This window comes from Bubalus bubalis, chromosome 3 (assembly GCF_019923935.1).
Source record: "Bubalus bubalis isolate 160015118507 breed Murrah chromosome 3, NDDB_SH_1, whole genome shotgun sequence".
Taxonomy (NCBI): domain Eukaryota; kingdom Metazoa; phylum Chordata; class Mammalia; order Artiodactyla; family Bovidae; genus Bubalus; species Bubalus bubalis.
This window is the reverse complement of record NC_059159.1, coordinates 11,972,030-11,988,051: the sequence shown is the minus strand read 5'-3', so window position 1 is coordinate 11,988,051 and position 16,022 is coordinate 11,972,030. Positions and strand designations below refer to the sequence as shown.

The window sequence follows — 16,022 nt, the reverse complement described above, 5'->3', positions numbered from 1 at the left end:
CCACTCCCACCTCCTGTGGTCCAGGTTACCCAGCACCTCCAGGAGGTATTGGCCTGGGTGGGGGTCCATGGCGACTGGGGTGGTTTGGGTGCCAGCTGGTTTGGGGAGACCTGTGGGTGAACCATGGGCCTTGTTCTGGTGGTCCACCCTTCCTACACTGGGTGGCAGCAGGCCAGTGCACAGGCTGAGAAGAGCCCTCTCCCCCATGGTTGGCTGCACATAACCCTGTCTGGGAGGGCTAGCGGTCACTTCATCAGGTGCTTCCAGGATTCCCTAAGACCCTATCCCTGGGGAAGGGAGCAGTGATATGTGCTATGAAGACCCTGAAGACCCTCTAATCTACCTGACTTGCTGGGGCCTGGGATGAGGCTCCTCCCAACTGTCCCACTCCCATCCCTGTCCTGCTGAGTAGAATGGGGGTCCTCTCCACTCCCCACGAGCTTGGAGAGGAGCTATGTGCCAAGGAGTGATGTAGACAAAAGAAGGCCCGGGACTGGCAGTCCAGGAAGGGGTCTCGGGACGTTCAATCGGCTGGACAAGCGCCAACCTTGGATTTTCTGGGCATGAGGGATGGCGGAGTGTCGAGCAGTCGAGCGACCATCGCAGGAAAGGCCCAGCGGGCCTGCGGCGGGTCGGTGCAAACCCTTCCCCACGCACCCCGAGCGGCGCCACTGACCCGCGAGCCGCTGGTCACAGACACGGTTTAATGGGGGACAGACGGGCGGCGCTCAGTATTCCCAAAGCGCAACCCCAGCCGGCGCGTCCGCGTCCGCGCGCAGCAGTCCCGAGGCGCCGCCACGCAGGTACTTGCCGCTCCGGGCCCGGATGGCCAGGCGGCCGCGCTCCCGGAACTCGAACAGGAAGTCCTCGGCGCGCTCGCCGTCGCTGCACACGCTGCCGTGGCTGCCGGTGTGCCAGAACCCGCCGCTGCGGCCTGGGGTGGGGCAGAGAAGGGTTCACGGGCGGCTCGCTCCCCGATCTGGGCTGGGCACAGCCCCTACTCTCTCCGGCCCCCACCTCCCGCTGCTCCCCAGCCCCATCCCGCTCGCCCGCACCTCGGATCTGGTAGGCGCCGTCGCTGAAGCTCAGGTGGAACACGTCGTAAACCGAGCGGTTGGTGTCCAGCTGGTTGGAGCCACGTCGGTGGCAGACAAAGCCGTCCAGGCCGCGCAGGACCAGGATGGGCCGGTTGATAAGCTTGAGCGTGAACTCCTCGTCCTCCCCTGCTGGCGAGACAAGGGCTTGAGGGGCCTTCCCACAGCCGCGCGAGATCGCCAGGCCAGGACCCGCCCCGCTTGTGCGCCTGGATCTGCCCACCGCTTATGTGAGCCCTTGGTTCCCCAGAAGTGCAGCAGTGATTGGGGTGCTCTGGATCTGAGCCCCCACGTCAAGAGCAACGGGCTGGACTGGGGAGTACGACCCTTGTCGTAGACAGCAGCAGCTCCATGGGGAGGGAGAGGGCCCAGCCCTGGGTGGAGACAGAGGCTGAGCTGGCACTGTCCCCAGGCACAGCGCCCAGCCCCGGGCTCCCCAGGGCAGGAGGGGTGTGCTCACCCACAAAATCGCTGATGGCCGCCAGCTGCCCATTCTTCTTCATGCACACATACCGCCCGTTACTGGCCTTGAGGGCCACCCGTCGGCCCCGCCACTCCATCTCAAACATGGTGTTCTCAGAACTGAAAGGAGCAGGTCAAGGTCCCCTCAGAGGAGCAGGACATGGGGACTCAGGGTCAGACCTCCCCCATCCCCTTCAAGTCCAGTACCACCCGCTCAAGGCACTTGACTTCCACTGCTACGCCCACCACCATGAAGAGCTGCCCTGCACGCTAGCAGCCTTCTTCCCTGGTTGGGCGGCTACGTGGTCCCCATGGTTGAGGTGGAGGTGGCGATGCAGATGGTAGTGGAAATGGAGATGATGATGGTGGTGGTGATGGTGGAAGAGGTGGTGGTGATGGCAGCGGAAGTGGTATGTGTAGAGGAGGTGCTGGTGGAGATGCAGGGGGTCACAGAGGTAAGGATGGTGGACTCACACTTGTGTAGCTGTGGCCTGGATGCCCCCGTGGGTGACCAGGGTCCAGTAGCCCCCAGTGCTGGAATAGAAGGTGCACTTCTTTGTCTCCTGGTCAATTTGCATCAGGAAGGTCTCGTGATCCAGTTCTTCATCTTGGTTGGCTGAGACATTGACCCCTGGAGGGAGGAGATGGGAAGCCCCTCACGCCTCACCCTGGGTGGGGTGGGGAGCAGAGGGATGGGAAGGCATGCTCTTGGGGCATCCCTGAAGTCAGCGGGGGTCTCTTCTAGAACCCTTTGGACTTAAGAAGATTTGGAGTTCTGCCCCAGCGCCGTGCAGGCGCATTGTGGACGCACACACACCGCTTCCTAGAGGCCAGGTTCCCATCACAGCCCCAGGAGCCAGGCCCTTCCGTGCCACCAAATCCCCTGCCTCAGCTAATCAGCAGGTAATCTGCTTGCTCCTGCTCTCTGGACCCAGGACTTACAGCAACCTCTATTTATAACTCCTCCCTAAGCTGCTGGGTGGACACAGCAGGGTCCCTGTCCTTCCCTAGCATGATTCAGGACACAGCGGGGGCCTGGGGTCTGCTCCTGGGCACTGAGCTGGGGCTGGCCCCCTGTCATCTCCTCAGCCCCTCATGCACATGTGTGTGGTCTCCCAGGACCCCAGAGGGAGGGCAAAGCTACTTGGGACTCTGCTTGGGAGGGAGATGAATGATGAATGGGGCATCTATGACCAGGATGGGGAAGAGCAGTTAGGCAGTGGGGTTTCCCTGGTATCTTCCCATAAACCACGTCCTTGTTTCATCGCAACTGGCAGATCAGAGTTCCACTGAGGCAGAGCCCCAGCAGCTCCAGCAAGCAGAGCAGAAGGGAGTGGGGCATACCCCCACCAGGACTGAAGGATCAGGGCCATATCCTGTTCTGCCCCGCCCCCTGGGAAGGAAGTGGGGCAGCATGCAGGGCCCAGACTGGAGAGGGGGGGCCATGGCTTTGTCCTCTTTGTCCCCCAGACTGGAGTCTGTCTCCCTTCTTACACAGATCACTGATCAGACCCCAAGAAAGTGACCCCTTCTCTTTGCCAACCCCACCATCCCATCAGCAGTGCTGCACAAAGTGAGCTCCTGCTGCCCCCAGCCTGTGATCAGCAATAACAAAACAATGGCCTTGTTCTCCAGACACTGGCCCAGGGGGAGCGGTGGACAACGAAAATGGTATGTCCAGTGCCCATGACTGCTGGGGTTTTGGCCAGGGATGGCCTCCCTGAAGCAGGATCTGAGAAGATGAGGGAGCCATCCGACAGGTACTAAAGGGAGGAGTGAAGCCAGGGGTATGAGGCTGTGGCTTCAAGTTTTTCACCCCCATCTCTGAGGTCAAGCCTCTTGGTGTCCCCAGCATCACCTTCCACACACCCTCTCTAGATAGGATACAGCCCAGGGGCTCAGTCTCACACAGCCGGCTGCTCCTGGGACCCCAATATTGCAGCATCAGGGTCTCATGGAGTCCTGGCTGGGACCGGCAAAGAGTATGGACCCTACTGTCCCAGGAGGGATTGATCAAGTGGTGGATGTGTGAGCAAGAAGGGGCGTCTGAGAGCATTTACAGAAGACCTGTTCTTACTCCTGCAAAGCCACAAGAAGAGCCAGTGCCCCTCTTCCCTTTGGACTTTGTTTTGTTTGGACATGAGGTCCGGAATAGCAGCAGCTGTCTTGTAACCACAGGGGCCCCAGTCTGAGGTCAGAGCTGTCCTGGGAGAGCCGTTCCTCAAAGAGGAAAGAGCAGAAGACTTTGGTGATGCCACTGAGCTGGATGTGGTGCCTGTTTGGGACCCCACCACCCCTGTGCCCGCAGACCTCTACTTAGGCGAGATATTAGTGTCCTCGTGGCTTAAGCCAATAAGCAGCCATTGTTACTTGCAGCAGCAAACACTGCTTGTTGGGCAGCCTGGCAGCAATACCACATCAGTGAGGGCTGGCAGTGGACATAGCAGAAACAAGCAGACTCTGGCTGATGGAGGTTGGTAAAGAAAAAAAAAATCAACAGGAAAAGCCAATTTGCTCACAAACGCCCTGGCCTGGGGGAAGGAGACAAGTTTGGGGGCTACCTGGCCAGCAAAATGACAGGGACCAAGGGACCACCAGCCCACTCCGCAGAAGCCACCACCCCAGCTGCCTCAAAACCTAGCGGCTCTATCCCCCTGCTCCCTCAGCCTGAGATGCCACACTCTGCTTCCCTGAATCACTGGTTAGCAAAGTCAACATCGGAACATCTCAGGGCCAGGTCTGATGCCCTCAGGCTTATGCAAGGAAAGCAGGGAGGTGAATGTAGGTACCCCTGGCCTCACAGTGGCGCTGGTGGGGGGGTGAATCTGTTCCTTTGTGGGGGAATTCCCCCATCAAAGGGATCGGGTCAGATGCAGGGTAATCCAAAGAATGAAAAATGGTTTATACGGCTACCATCCCCCCCTCACCACCGCCACCACCACCATCATCTCCATCAGCACCAACACCACCATCAGCAGCAGGACCACCAGCACCAGCTCTGTCACCATGGCACCCTTACCATCACCACCATCCACACTACCACTTGTCTCACTCACAAGCTGAACGTGGACAGATGCTTTGTAGCCAGCATTTCCTTTGACTCACAGAGAAAGCTTTCCCCACTACTGCCCACCTTTTACTGGCAAACCAAGCATATGGGCCTTGGTCAAGGCCAGAAAGCAGTGTGGCCAAACAGTAGGACCTGTGACGGGAAAGACTGGGGCTGTCTGTCCTCCCTTACACCTCAGGGCCCAGCCACACTCCACAAGGATTCAGGGGTGTTTGCTGAATGCAGGTCCCTATTCAGCACTGGCCTTGAAGATCCAAACGACAGGTAGGAGTCCCTAGAGCCACAGCTGGCCACCCCTCTATGTGCTCAGGGCTGGGACCAGGTGGTGGCAGTGAGCCAGGTCTGGGTACACCCACCCCTTCTGGGTGCACAGAGCCAGGAGTCTGAGCAGCATGGAGCCACTCTGGAACCTCACTTTCCTCGAGGGGACGTGGGAGCTGCCCATGTTCACCCCATAGGCAGGTGATCATGTGTAGAAGGGCCCGCGGGTCACATGAAGCAGGTGACCAATGATCGGGGACCTGGGGGGAGCCACGCGACACCTGCTGAGCAGAGAGTGTCTCCCCACCAAGGAGTCCAGGCTCTGGAGGGGCCGCTCACATCTCCCTGGACTGGAAGGCCCCCAGGATCCCGCCCCACTCCATTCCTGCTGCCTGCCCTCGCTGCCCTTGGCCATAGCCCCAATTTCCTTTAAAGTTCAGAAGTGGGGTGATAGAAGAAAAGGGGAAGGGCGGTCAGGGGGCAGCCCGGTGCGGATGGGGCCTGCCCTCCTGCCCCTCACCACAGAAAGCCTGGGCCTCAACCACCTCCACCTGGGCACTGCCCATCCTGCATTCAGCAGCTGTCCGGCGGGCCTGAGGCTCACCAGGGACCCCATACCTGGCCTACGGCCCACTGTATTCTACAAGTGTATTCTCACCCCTCAACCCGGAGCCACTCACTACAGGACCCTACACACACACACACACAGGCCCACACCCCGTTACCTTGCCGCACGGACACGTAGCGGTGGTTGGCGGCCACCAGCACCACCTGTGGGTGACTCTCCTCCAGGTCGAAGAGCTCGTCCTTGCCAGGCCGTGTGTTGCGGCCTGCCCTGAGCGTGCCCGCGGGGCCCATGGGTGCCAGGTAGTGGCCATCGCAGTCCTTGAAGGCCAACTTTCCCGCCTTGAACTCAAGCGTGTAGCGGGCGCGAGCCTCGGGCTCCCAGACGAGGCGGCCGTCGCTGCGCAGGTAGCGGCTGTCACAGGACTTGAGGCAGTACTGCCGGTTCTGGAAGATGAGCGTGACAAGCGCGTCCACACCCCACGGCGTATTGCTGTCCGCTGCGATCTCATCTTCCTGCGGGCATAGGTGTGCGTAGCGCCGCCGGCTCACACTCAGCAGGTGGGCCTGCGGGTGGATGGCCAGGTGCACTGTCCACAGCTCGGCTGGGGTGATGGCCGTGGCGAAGCAGGACAGCTGGTCCTCGGTGCCGCCGAAGAAGCGGCCGTGTGGCTCCGACTGCAGCACCCAGCGCCCATCGGGCTGCGGCAGGACCAGGAAGCGGCAGTCACGACCCGGCTGCTCCGCCTCGCAGGCCACACGCCCATCCTCCTCGGCCGACAGGTAACGGCCCAGGTGGCTGCTGCGAAACAGCACGGCAGTGCCCTCCCCTGGGTCTGGCTCCAGCACCCACATCTGCTTCCGCTTGAGGCTGGGTGCCGAGGCATTGACCTTGAAGCCAAAGCTCTCGGCCGTCAGGTAGCGGTCAGTGTCATTGATGAGGCCAAACTGGATTTTCAGCACCTGGTGCAGGCCATTGGTAGGCATCTTCGGGCCTGGCTGAGGTCCCCGACGGGGGCCCAGGAAGCTCTCTCTGTGCTCACAGCCCCTGAGGTCCCCTAGAGGTCCGGCTCGTCTGGGTTGGCCCACGCCCCCCAGGCCCGGCTGGCGTCATGGACCCGCTGCCCTCTCAGATGCTGCCTCTGACCAGCAGTGGAGGGCCCAGGCAGCTCTTACATGGCCAGCGGGCAGCAGAGGGAGGGTGGGAGGGCGGATCAGAACTGTGCCGGCTTAGAAACAGCCTTTCGTTACCCCAGCTTGGATTTCAGCCACTCCCGGACTGCCCAGGGGCCAGAGCCCGGGGCCGGCGGGGCTGGAGAGTGCCACTCACCGCAGGGCTGACCACCTCCTTGTGCTCACTGGCGGCTGCCCGGCCCTGGCTCCGGCGCTGTGCCCCACCCTCTGGATACCCACCCCCCAGTCTTGGCCTCTCTCCTTGCCCACCTCCGAGCCCCCAGACCCACTGCACAGGCTCGCCAGCCCAGCCCAGCTCTTTCCCGGGGTAGAGAAAGCTGCCTGGTGGAAAACTTGCGTGTGGCCGCAACCCGATCGCAGCCCTCCACCCTCGGCCGCCAGATCCAGTTACCGCTTCTCTGATTCCTTGCTGCTACCCGGGCGGCTGCGGCTGAGCCTTGCACTGTCCTCCTCAGCAGCCCCTGGGTCACAGCCTGCAGCCCCGAGTCTGGTGCTTCCCAAGGGTGGCCTGTAGCTGGGAAAGTGGCAGGCAGGGCTGTCAGTGCCAGTGAGCGGGCCAGGCAACCCCCCCATCCTGGTACTCATGGCACCCAGATCCATGCCAGGTGTGAAGAGGCAGCTGCTCAGCCAGATTCACACTGGCCAGACAGCCTGGCTTTGCCGGGCCCCGGGGGGAAGGGCCCTCGGTTTGGGCTGAGGTGGCAGCTGTGTGATGGAGACAGTCATGCCCACCTCGCGGGCTGCACAGCGGGAGGGTGACCTGGGAGCACACATGTGGAGCAGGCGTCATCCCGGGCAGCATGAGGAGGTGGCAGGCCGTTGGACTTGGGGTCACAGGGCCAGGCTTGGACCCGACCCCTGTACCCTGAGCAACTCTCAGGGCCTATGAGGTTGCTCTGTCTGCCATGGGTGGGCTCTGGTGAAGCCAGCCTTGATGAATGACCCTGGGGACCCCTGAATTGCCACTCACACTGCATAGAGCGACTGGCCTGACTGTGGGGTCCTTATGGGGTCCTTAATGGGCCGGGTCCCACTATCACACAGAAGCAAAGCCTTCCCAGCAGGATAAGGGTAGCAGGCTAGGAGAAGCCACAGCTGACTACCTCTGACCCTGGTACCTCCCAGCTCAGTCTCTGGGGTCCCACCCTGTTGTACCTCCCCAAACCCTGAGCCTGTGGATGCTGTCTTAGGGGGCTGCGGTGGGCCTGCTCAGCTTCGCCCTGCCTGTCTGTCTCTTGCACCTGCCTCAGGGGCCAGGAGCCAAGTAGTGAAACCAGAGCCACCTGCCCTGGGCCCGGGCCAGCCTCGGTGTCTTCTTCCTCATCACAGCGTGTGACCCTCAGGCCTCCCTGGGGACCAGGAGTGGGAGCCACAGGGCACTTCCAGCCTTGGCCTCCTGAGTCTTGCCCTTGATGTTCCAGACATCACCCCTCCATCCCTTTCAAGGCCATGTGGGGGTCCAACAGAATGAAGGGGCCTCAGGTTGGGCATGCGGAGGCCCCAGGAGGTGGGTGGGGCGGATGGGCACACGGCTCTGGAGTCGTTCCTCCATGTTCCCAATCCTGGGCAGTGACCTCCCCAGGCATGTGCAGACACTGAGCAGGAGACCAGGAGACCCGACCCCTTGCTTGAGGGGTTCACACTGGGGTTCAGGGAGATAGGTCTGCACACAAATCCCCATGACAGCATGGTGCATACTGAGCGAGGAACTGGTCTTGGCTAGTGTCGTCCACCTCTGTGGCCCACAGGTGTTTACGGGACACTGACTGACTAGGCTGTGTGCCAGGCACCCCATGGTAGGGAGATGCAATCTGGGGTTGCACCCCCTCCGCAGAGATGATGCCCACATGAAATCCCCCCATGTTCCCAGGGGACTGCATTGCCCAGCGCTTGATGCCAGGGAAACGTCCTGGTTTGGGCGTACCAGCCATGATGCTGTCCGCACTTCAGTTCCTGTGTGTATGGGCAGCCCGAGGGGCAGCTGTGGCTGTGGCCACCCCAGGCATGGGCACTGTTCTCTCCTTGCACTCCCAACTCCCAGCCAGCCTTCTGAAGGAGCCCAGCCGGACCCGATTAGCACGACGGTCTCATTAGCGCTGACTGGTGCTGGCAGGGCACTCACAGGCATCACGTGCCCCGCGGGAGGAAGCCCAGCCGCCAGGCGCTAAGCAGGCCTGGCTCCAGGCAGCCTCTCAGCAGCAGAGCCAGAAGTGCCGTGGCCTCTCAATTCTCGGGCCCCACAGCCCCCAGTGGGGGTAGGGTGGGGCTCCCCGGCACTGATCCAGGGGCGTGAGCCACTGGGTGGTGTTTCAGGCCCCGGGGGCTGGGGGGTGGGCTCTGAGAGGCAGCCCTTCCAGCACAGGCTTCCTTGGAGGGAGGGGGATTGCACAGATGGTACCTCCTCCCTCCCTTCCTCCCTCCCCCCTTCAGGATCTCAGGGCCTCGCCCAGCTGCCTGCTAGGGTCATGGTTCCTTTCTGGATCCCCTGCAAGGCTCTGGCACACAGTAGGTACCTAATAACTGCCTGTGAATGTTTGATGTGGGGGTTCCTGTGTGATGGGCCCAGCATCTGCTGATAGGTGGGGCAGGATGCCTGCAAGTCTGGCCGTGTGTGTGTGTGTGTGTGTGTAAGTACACACAGGCAGGAATTGGGCAGAGTGAGCCACAGTCACCTGCTGGGTCAGCCCCAGCCTGGAGATGCTACTCTGGATCCCAGCCTCAGAACCCCCTCGGGGCTGCCCAGCAGGGTGACCAGGCTGTGGGTGGCCTAAGGGAGTTTGTTTCAGGGGCACCTCTCACACTGGGGCAGCATCCGCAGGCAATGGGGAGCACCCTTCCCACAGAACCCCATGCCCCCTGCCAGAACTTGTCCACACAGCCACCCATTTGGGGCACACAAATGTGCCCACGACTGCCTTGTCCAGCCTGTGCCCTGGGACATAAAAGGTCCTTGCCACTCTGGGAGCCCCATTCACTTGCCCTGCTCACTTCTGAACCTGACCCCGTCCCTTCCCAGGGGTGGGGGCAAGAACCCAGTGTGTGCTCACCACCCTGAGCTGGCATCTGCAACCGGGACCAGGCCTGAGCACAGATGTCAGGCTGTCTGACACACCAACTTTAATATCTTTGACTGGAGGAGGGCGCCATTTCCTGCAACGAGCCATGCCTCTGGCCCCTACTGCCGGGAGTGGCCATCTGCGGATGGACACAGCCAGATTGGGCCCTTCAGGCCACAGCTGGACCCGGAAGGTGGGAGTGGCCTCAGCTATCAGACGCCGCCAGCAGACAAGGCTGGGGCTGATCCTTGACCTCCTGCCCCCCTTAGTGTCCAGGTGGGACCAGGAGCAGAGAGGGCCTTAAAGCCCCCCAGACCTCTAACATCCACCCTGTAGCTCTCAGGAAACTGTTCCTTTCCTGGAATGCTGGGGATTGGGCAGTCCTAGCCATTTGGAGGGACCCCCTCCCACTCCCCCCAGCCATGCCCCTCCGGGGCTACCAGGGAAAGCACCCCCACCTCTGCACGTCGAGACAGCCAGCCCTTGATGCTAGAGCCCAGCCTGGGTTCCTGCCAGCACACTGCCTGCTGCCATGGCAACAAGCGCGTGCGCCAGGCTCGGTGCCCGGGCAACGCTGATGCTGGTGGTGTGAGCTGGCACAGGTGCTCTGTGTGTGCAGGCTGGGGGAGGGGGCCCTCCCTGCCTCAGCTGGCCTGGAGCCCTGGAAACTGGCCCAGGATGGGGGCCAGGGCAGCCCCACTGGCTAAGGAACCTCCACAGTCACACCTTTCCCAAATCAGGTCTGGACTCCCGGCGCTGAGCAACGGCAGAAGGCCCACAGGGCAGTGAGTCTGGGAATTACTCCTCACAGAGCAGATTGCTGACGCCTCACCCCAGAGCCTCAGCCCCAGGCCTTGGCCAGCTGCTGCACTAGATGGTGTTCTTCTCCCACCCCACCCCGGGCACACCATCCCTCCCATGCCAGGCCTCTGCCGTCCCTCCTTAACCCTCTGCCCTGGACTCCTTGGCCCCACAAGGTGAGGGCCGTCCTGGTGGTCCAGGTGCTGCTGGGCACAGCCCGAGGCCCTGATTTCCTCACTCCTGGGCCCATCACCTGCTTCTGGGGTCCAGCTCGGCAGGTGCCCAGGGCCTAGCCTCCTGCATTGTTCCTGAAACAGGCCCACAGCTTGGTGTCCTCATGATTTTTTCATGGCGGAGCTCTCTGCTGCCCCGCAGTTCCACTTACACGGGCGGGCGGGGGCCTAGGTTGGTTTACTGGAGGCCTGCTGGCGGTTTAGGGTGACAGCTCCCCTCAGCAGGGCAGAAGGGAGGGGGCGCCCACATCTCAGACTGCACCGTCTGGGCAAACACTGGGGGTGCCCGGCCTGCTCCACCCACCACCATCTCTCAAGACCTCTCACCTCCCCCACCGACCCCTCCTCCCAAGACCCTCATCTACACACACACACGCACACACACACACACACACGTACATGCACCCCCCACACACACCATCTCGGCAGTTCCACTTTAAACAGACACCTACTGGCTGGGCTGGGGAAACCCCCACTTGGGGCTGTCAGGGTACGAAGTTGGTGAATCTCCTGGTTTTTGTCTCTGGTAAAGCCATAAGGTGAGGGGCTGGGGAGAGCGGGAGACGAGGGCTATATCTGGCAGGAGAGGGAGGGAGAGACCAGAGGCCTCCGGGCTCCAGCAAGGCCAAAAGTTTCCAAAGGGACCACAAGGACAAGATTGAGGGCAATGACCACTGGGCAATCTTCCAGCACCCGCACCTCAGGACCTTTGCACATTCTTGGGATAAGAGGAGCACTCACATTATCCTAGTGAGTCCCGGCTGTATGGAACTGAGTGAGGACCAGGTCAGCTTCATTAAAATATGATTGCCTACTGCCCACCTGGGTTTCCAGACACACCAGTGCCTAAGGTGTGTCAATACTTGGCATGGACAGTCAGGAGCTCACAATTCTGCAGGTGACCACAGAAGCCTTTGCCCAGACTGCCTGGGTGCACCTTCACACAAAAACATACACAGATGCCTGCACACACACACAGACTCCCAGTTCAGTTCAGTTCAGTTCAGTCGATCAGTTGTGCCTGACTCTTTGTGACCCCATGGACTGCAGCACGCCAGGCCTCCCTGTCCATCACCAACTCTCGGAGCTTGTTCAAACTCATGTCCATCAAGTCGGTGATGCCATCCAACCATCTCATCCTCTGTCGTCCCCGTCTCCTCCTGCCCTCAATCTTTCCCAGCATCAGGGGCTTTTCAAATGAGTCAGTTCTTCATGTCAGGTGGCCAAAGTATTGGAGTTTGAGCTTCAGCATCAGTCCTTCCAATGAATATTCAGGACTGATTTCCTTTAGGATGGACTGATTGGATCTCCCTGCAGTCCAAGGAACTCAAGAGTATTCTCCAACACCACAATTCAAAAGCATCAATTCTTTGGGCTCAGCTTTCTTTATAGTCCAACTCTCACATCCATACATGACTACTGGAAAAACCATAGGTTTGACTAAACAGATCTTTGTTGGCAAAGTAATGTCTCTGCTTTTTAATATGCTATCTAGGTTGGTCATAGCTTTTCTTCCAGGAGCAAGCATCTTTTAATTTCATGGCTGCAGTCACCATCTGCAGTGATTTTGGAGCCCAAAAATAAAGTCTCTCATTGTTTCCATTGTTTCCCCATCTATTTGACATGAAGTGATGGACCAGATGCCATGATCTTGGTTTTCTGAATGTTGAGTTTTAAGCCAGCTTTTTCACTCTCCTCTTTCACTTTCATCAAGAGGCTCTTTAGTTCCTCACTTTCTGCCATAAGGGTGGTATCATCTGCATATCTAAGGTTATTGATATTTCTCCTGGTAATCTTGATTCCAGCTTGTGCTTCTTCCAGCCCGGCATTTCACATGAGGTACTCTGCATATAAGTTAAATAAGCAGGGTTAAAATATACAGCCTTGACGTACTCCTTTTCCTATTTGGAACAAGTCTATTGTTCCATGTCCAGTTCTAACTGTTGCTTCCTGATCTGCATATAGGTTTCTCAAGAGGCAGGTCAGGTGGTCTGGTATTCCCATCTCTTGAAGAATTTTCCATAATTTGTTGTGATCCACACAGTCAAAGGCTTTGCTGGAGTCAACAAAGCAGAAGTAGACGTTTTTCTGGAACTCTTTTGCTTTTTCAATGATCCAACAAATGTTGGCAATTTGATCTCTGGTTCCTCTGCCTTTTCTAAATCCAACTTGAACATGTGGAAGTTCACAGTTCACGTACTGTTGAAGCCTGACTTGGAGAATTTTAAGCATTACTTCGCTAGTGTGTGAGATGAGTGCAATTGTGCAGTAGTTTGAGCATTCTTTGGCATTGCCTTTCTTTGGGATTGGAATGAAAACTGACCTTTTCCAGTCCTGTGGTCACTGCTGAGTTTTCCAAATTTGCTGGCATATTGAGTGCAACACTTTCACAGCATCATCTTTTAGGATTTGAAATAGCTCAACTGGAATTCCATGACCTCCACTACTTTTGTTCATAGTGATGCTTCCTAAGGCCCACTTGACTTCACATTCCAGAATGTCTAGCTCTAGGTGACTGATCACACCATCGTGGTTATCTGGGTTATGAAGATCTTTTTTGTATAGTTCTGCTGTGAATTCTTGCAGCAGAATCTTTGTAATATCTTCTGCTTCTGTTTAGGTCCATACCATTTCTGTCCTTTATTGTGCCCATCTTTGTATGAAATGTTCCATTGGTATCTTTAATCTTCTTGAAGAGATCTCTAGACTTCTTCATCTTTTGTTTCCCTCTATTTCTTTGCATTGATCGCTGAGGAAGGCTTTCTTATCTCTCCTCGCTATTCTTTGGAACTCTGCATTCAGATGGGGGTATCTTTCCTTTTCTCCTTTGCCTTTACGTTCTCTTGTTTTCTCAGCCAAACACCCATGCCAAGCCCAAATCTATCTGCAGAGGCTCAGGCCATCATGAAAGAATAAGACACTTCATGTCCAACAATCACAGGCACTTATTAAGTACCTACTGTGTGCCAGAAACCTTGCTGGGGATCCAAAATGGACTAAGCTCCATCTCTGACTTCTGGGCCAAAACAGAAATGGTTCATTGCCTGGTCCTACAGTCAAACAGGCTCTGCACATGGGCACCTTCATCAAATGGTTCCCATGGGGACCATGCCAAGCCACTCAGCTTGAGGCATTAGTGCTGGTCTGCTTCTGATAAAAATCTTCTCACCTATAGGTGATATGCTATAAATGGTACACAGAACAGGAGTGAGGCTCTGGGGATTAAGTGTGTCATAAGTTAGGATAACTAAATGCAATACAGATCCTGGATTAGGTCAGGAAAAAATTCTGTGTAGGACATTATTGGGACAACTGTCATCACTGAAATTCAGATTGCAGATTAGATGAACTGTGTCATATTAATGTGAAACTGCCTGATTTTGGTTGCTGTACTGTAGTTATATAAGACAATGTCCCTGTTCTTAGGAAAAAGACACTGAAATATTAAGGAGTAAAGGTCAGAATGTCTGAGACCAACTCCCAAATGGTTTAGAAATTAAAAGAGAAAAATAAAAAGAAAATAAGACAAGTGTGACAAATGGTAAAAAAATGAGTGCATCTTAAAGTGTCTCAAAAAAAATTTTTTAAACCATAATAACTAATTTTAAATCCACTGTAGGGACTTCCTTGGAGGTCTAGTGGTTAAGAATTCACGCTTCCACTGCAGGGGGCATGGGTTCAATCCCTGGTCAGGAAACTAAGATCCACATACTGCACAGTGTAACTAAAATAAATAAATAAAATTAAATTCCACTGCAGGGTCAGAAGAAGTCGAAAATCATTACAGGAAGTGAAAAAAAATAAAGAGATAGAAGGAAAAATAGGATGATTAAAAGATTCAACCAGGAGGTATGATCAGCCTATTAATAGAAAACCCCAAACCAAAGAACAGAAAAAATAAAACAGGAAAGAGGGAAAATATGAAAGAAATAACATGAGAAAATTCCGAAGAACTGAAGGACATTGAGGGCCTAGGGCTTAGTAATGGTCAAGACAAAAATGAGACGTCTTCAGTATTGGTACCCCAGAAATCTCAGATCAGCTGGAAAAAAAGGGGGAAAGCCTAAACTCTTGTGCATGCATGCTAGGCTATTTCAGTTGTGTCCTACTCTTTGCTACCCACCAGGCTCCCAGGCTCCTCTGTTCATGGGATTCTCCAAGCAAGAATACTGGAGTGGGTTGCCATGCCCTCTTCCAGGGGATCTTCCTGATCCAGGAATCAAACCCATGTTTCTTATTTTCTTGCATTGGCGGGAGGTTCTTTACCACTAGCGCCACCTGGGAAGCCCAACAAACTCTTGTGGAGAAACACAAAAAACCATGGACTCTGGGTTGGGGCTCAAATGACAACCATATCCCAAGAGCAGTAGTAGGAAGAGCCAGGGAGTCAAGTCTTCAAAGCCTGAGGGAACATAGCACTTCCCTGGCTATCCAGTGGAATAGAGTCTGTCCTTTCACGCAGGGGGCGTGGGCTTGATCCCTAGTCAGGGACTAGGGCTTCCCAGGTGGTAAAGAACACTCTTGTCAATACAGGAGATATAAGAGATGCGGGTTCGATCCCTGATTCGGGAAGATCCCCTGGAGGAGGTCATGGCAAACCACTCTAGTATTATAGGGCTTCCCTTGTGGCTCAGGTGGTAAAGAATCTGCCTGCGAAATGGGAGACCTGGGTTTTATCTCTGGATTGGGAAGATCCCTTGCAGAAGGGAATGGCAACCCACTCCAGTATTCTTGCCTGGAGAATTCCATGGACAGAGGAGCCTGGCAGACTACTGTCCATGGGGTTACAAAGAATCAGATATGACTGAGAAACTAACAGGGAAATAAGATCCTGCATGCTGAACATTCATCCAAAAAATCCGAGGGAACATTTTCATCTTGAAACTCCCTCCCTTGTTCCCAGGTAGGTAAGACACAGGCACCTGCAGATATGCCAACTTGCTCCTACTTACAGGCCCTAGGCCTGCCCCTTCCCCGCCCCACACTCAGTCTGTGTCTGGGCAAAGTAGGGAAGAAAATGCTGTGGGCAGGAGTGGGTCTGTGAGCCTGCTCAGTACTGCTAACCTTGGCTGACTCCTGTGGGTCAGGGCTGCTCCTGGGGGCTGGCTCCGAGACAATTCACTCACACAGGCCCTGGTGGACACACAGGTAGGGTGACTTACCTGTCACCCAGGAAGGCAGAGGTGCCGCTCTGGCCACCTGCCCATGGGCGTCCTCTGTCCTTCCCCAGGAATGACCTGACCCCAACCTGGCTCTCTCTGCCCCCTGCCTATCAACTTTCAGGGAG

General features: G+C 56.8%; 1 protein-coding gene across 2 annotated transcripts; it reads right to left on the bottom strand.

Annotated features, from left to right (window-relative positions):
- Positions 1 to 684: 684 nt before the first annotated feature.
- On the bottom strand, positions 685 to 10,455 carry FSCN2 (fascin actin-bundling protein 2, retinal). 2 transcript variants are annotated; one of them, XM_044938688.1, is made up of 5 exons: positions 5,613 to 10,455; positions 2,031 to 2,187; positions 1,555 to 1,676; positions 1,056 to 1,226; positions 685 to 934 (listed from the first exon to the last, which is right to left on the bottom strand). In XM_044938688.1, exons 1-5 carry the CDS (start codon positions 6,436 to 6,438, stop codon positions 729 to 731), a joined length of 1,482 nt encoding a protein of 493 aa, XP_044794623.1. In that variant the 5' UTR covers positions 6,439 to 10,455; the 3' UTR covers positions 685 to 728. The 2 variants fall into 2 exon arrangements, with proteins under 2 accessions (XP_044794623.1, XP_044794624.1); XM_044938689.1 differs by having other exon boundaries at positions 1,056 to 1,223; positions 5,613 to 10,453.
- Positions 10,456 to 16,022: the final 5,567 nt, after the last annotated feature.

Coding starts and splice junctions, on each gene's coding strand:
- FSCN2 (XM_044938688.1), bottom strand. CDS start 6,438: ATGCCTACCAATGGCCTGCACCAGGTGCTGAAAATCCAGTTTGGCCTC. Junction 1,677..2,030: donor CAGGCCACAGCTACACAAGT/GTGAGTCCACCA, acceptor TGCTCCTTTCAG/TTCTGAGAACACCATGTTTG. Junction 1,227..1,554: donor GGCCATCAGCGATTTTGTGG/GTGAGCACACCC, acceptor TTGTCTCGCCAG/CAGGGGAGGACGAGGAGTTC.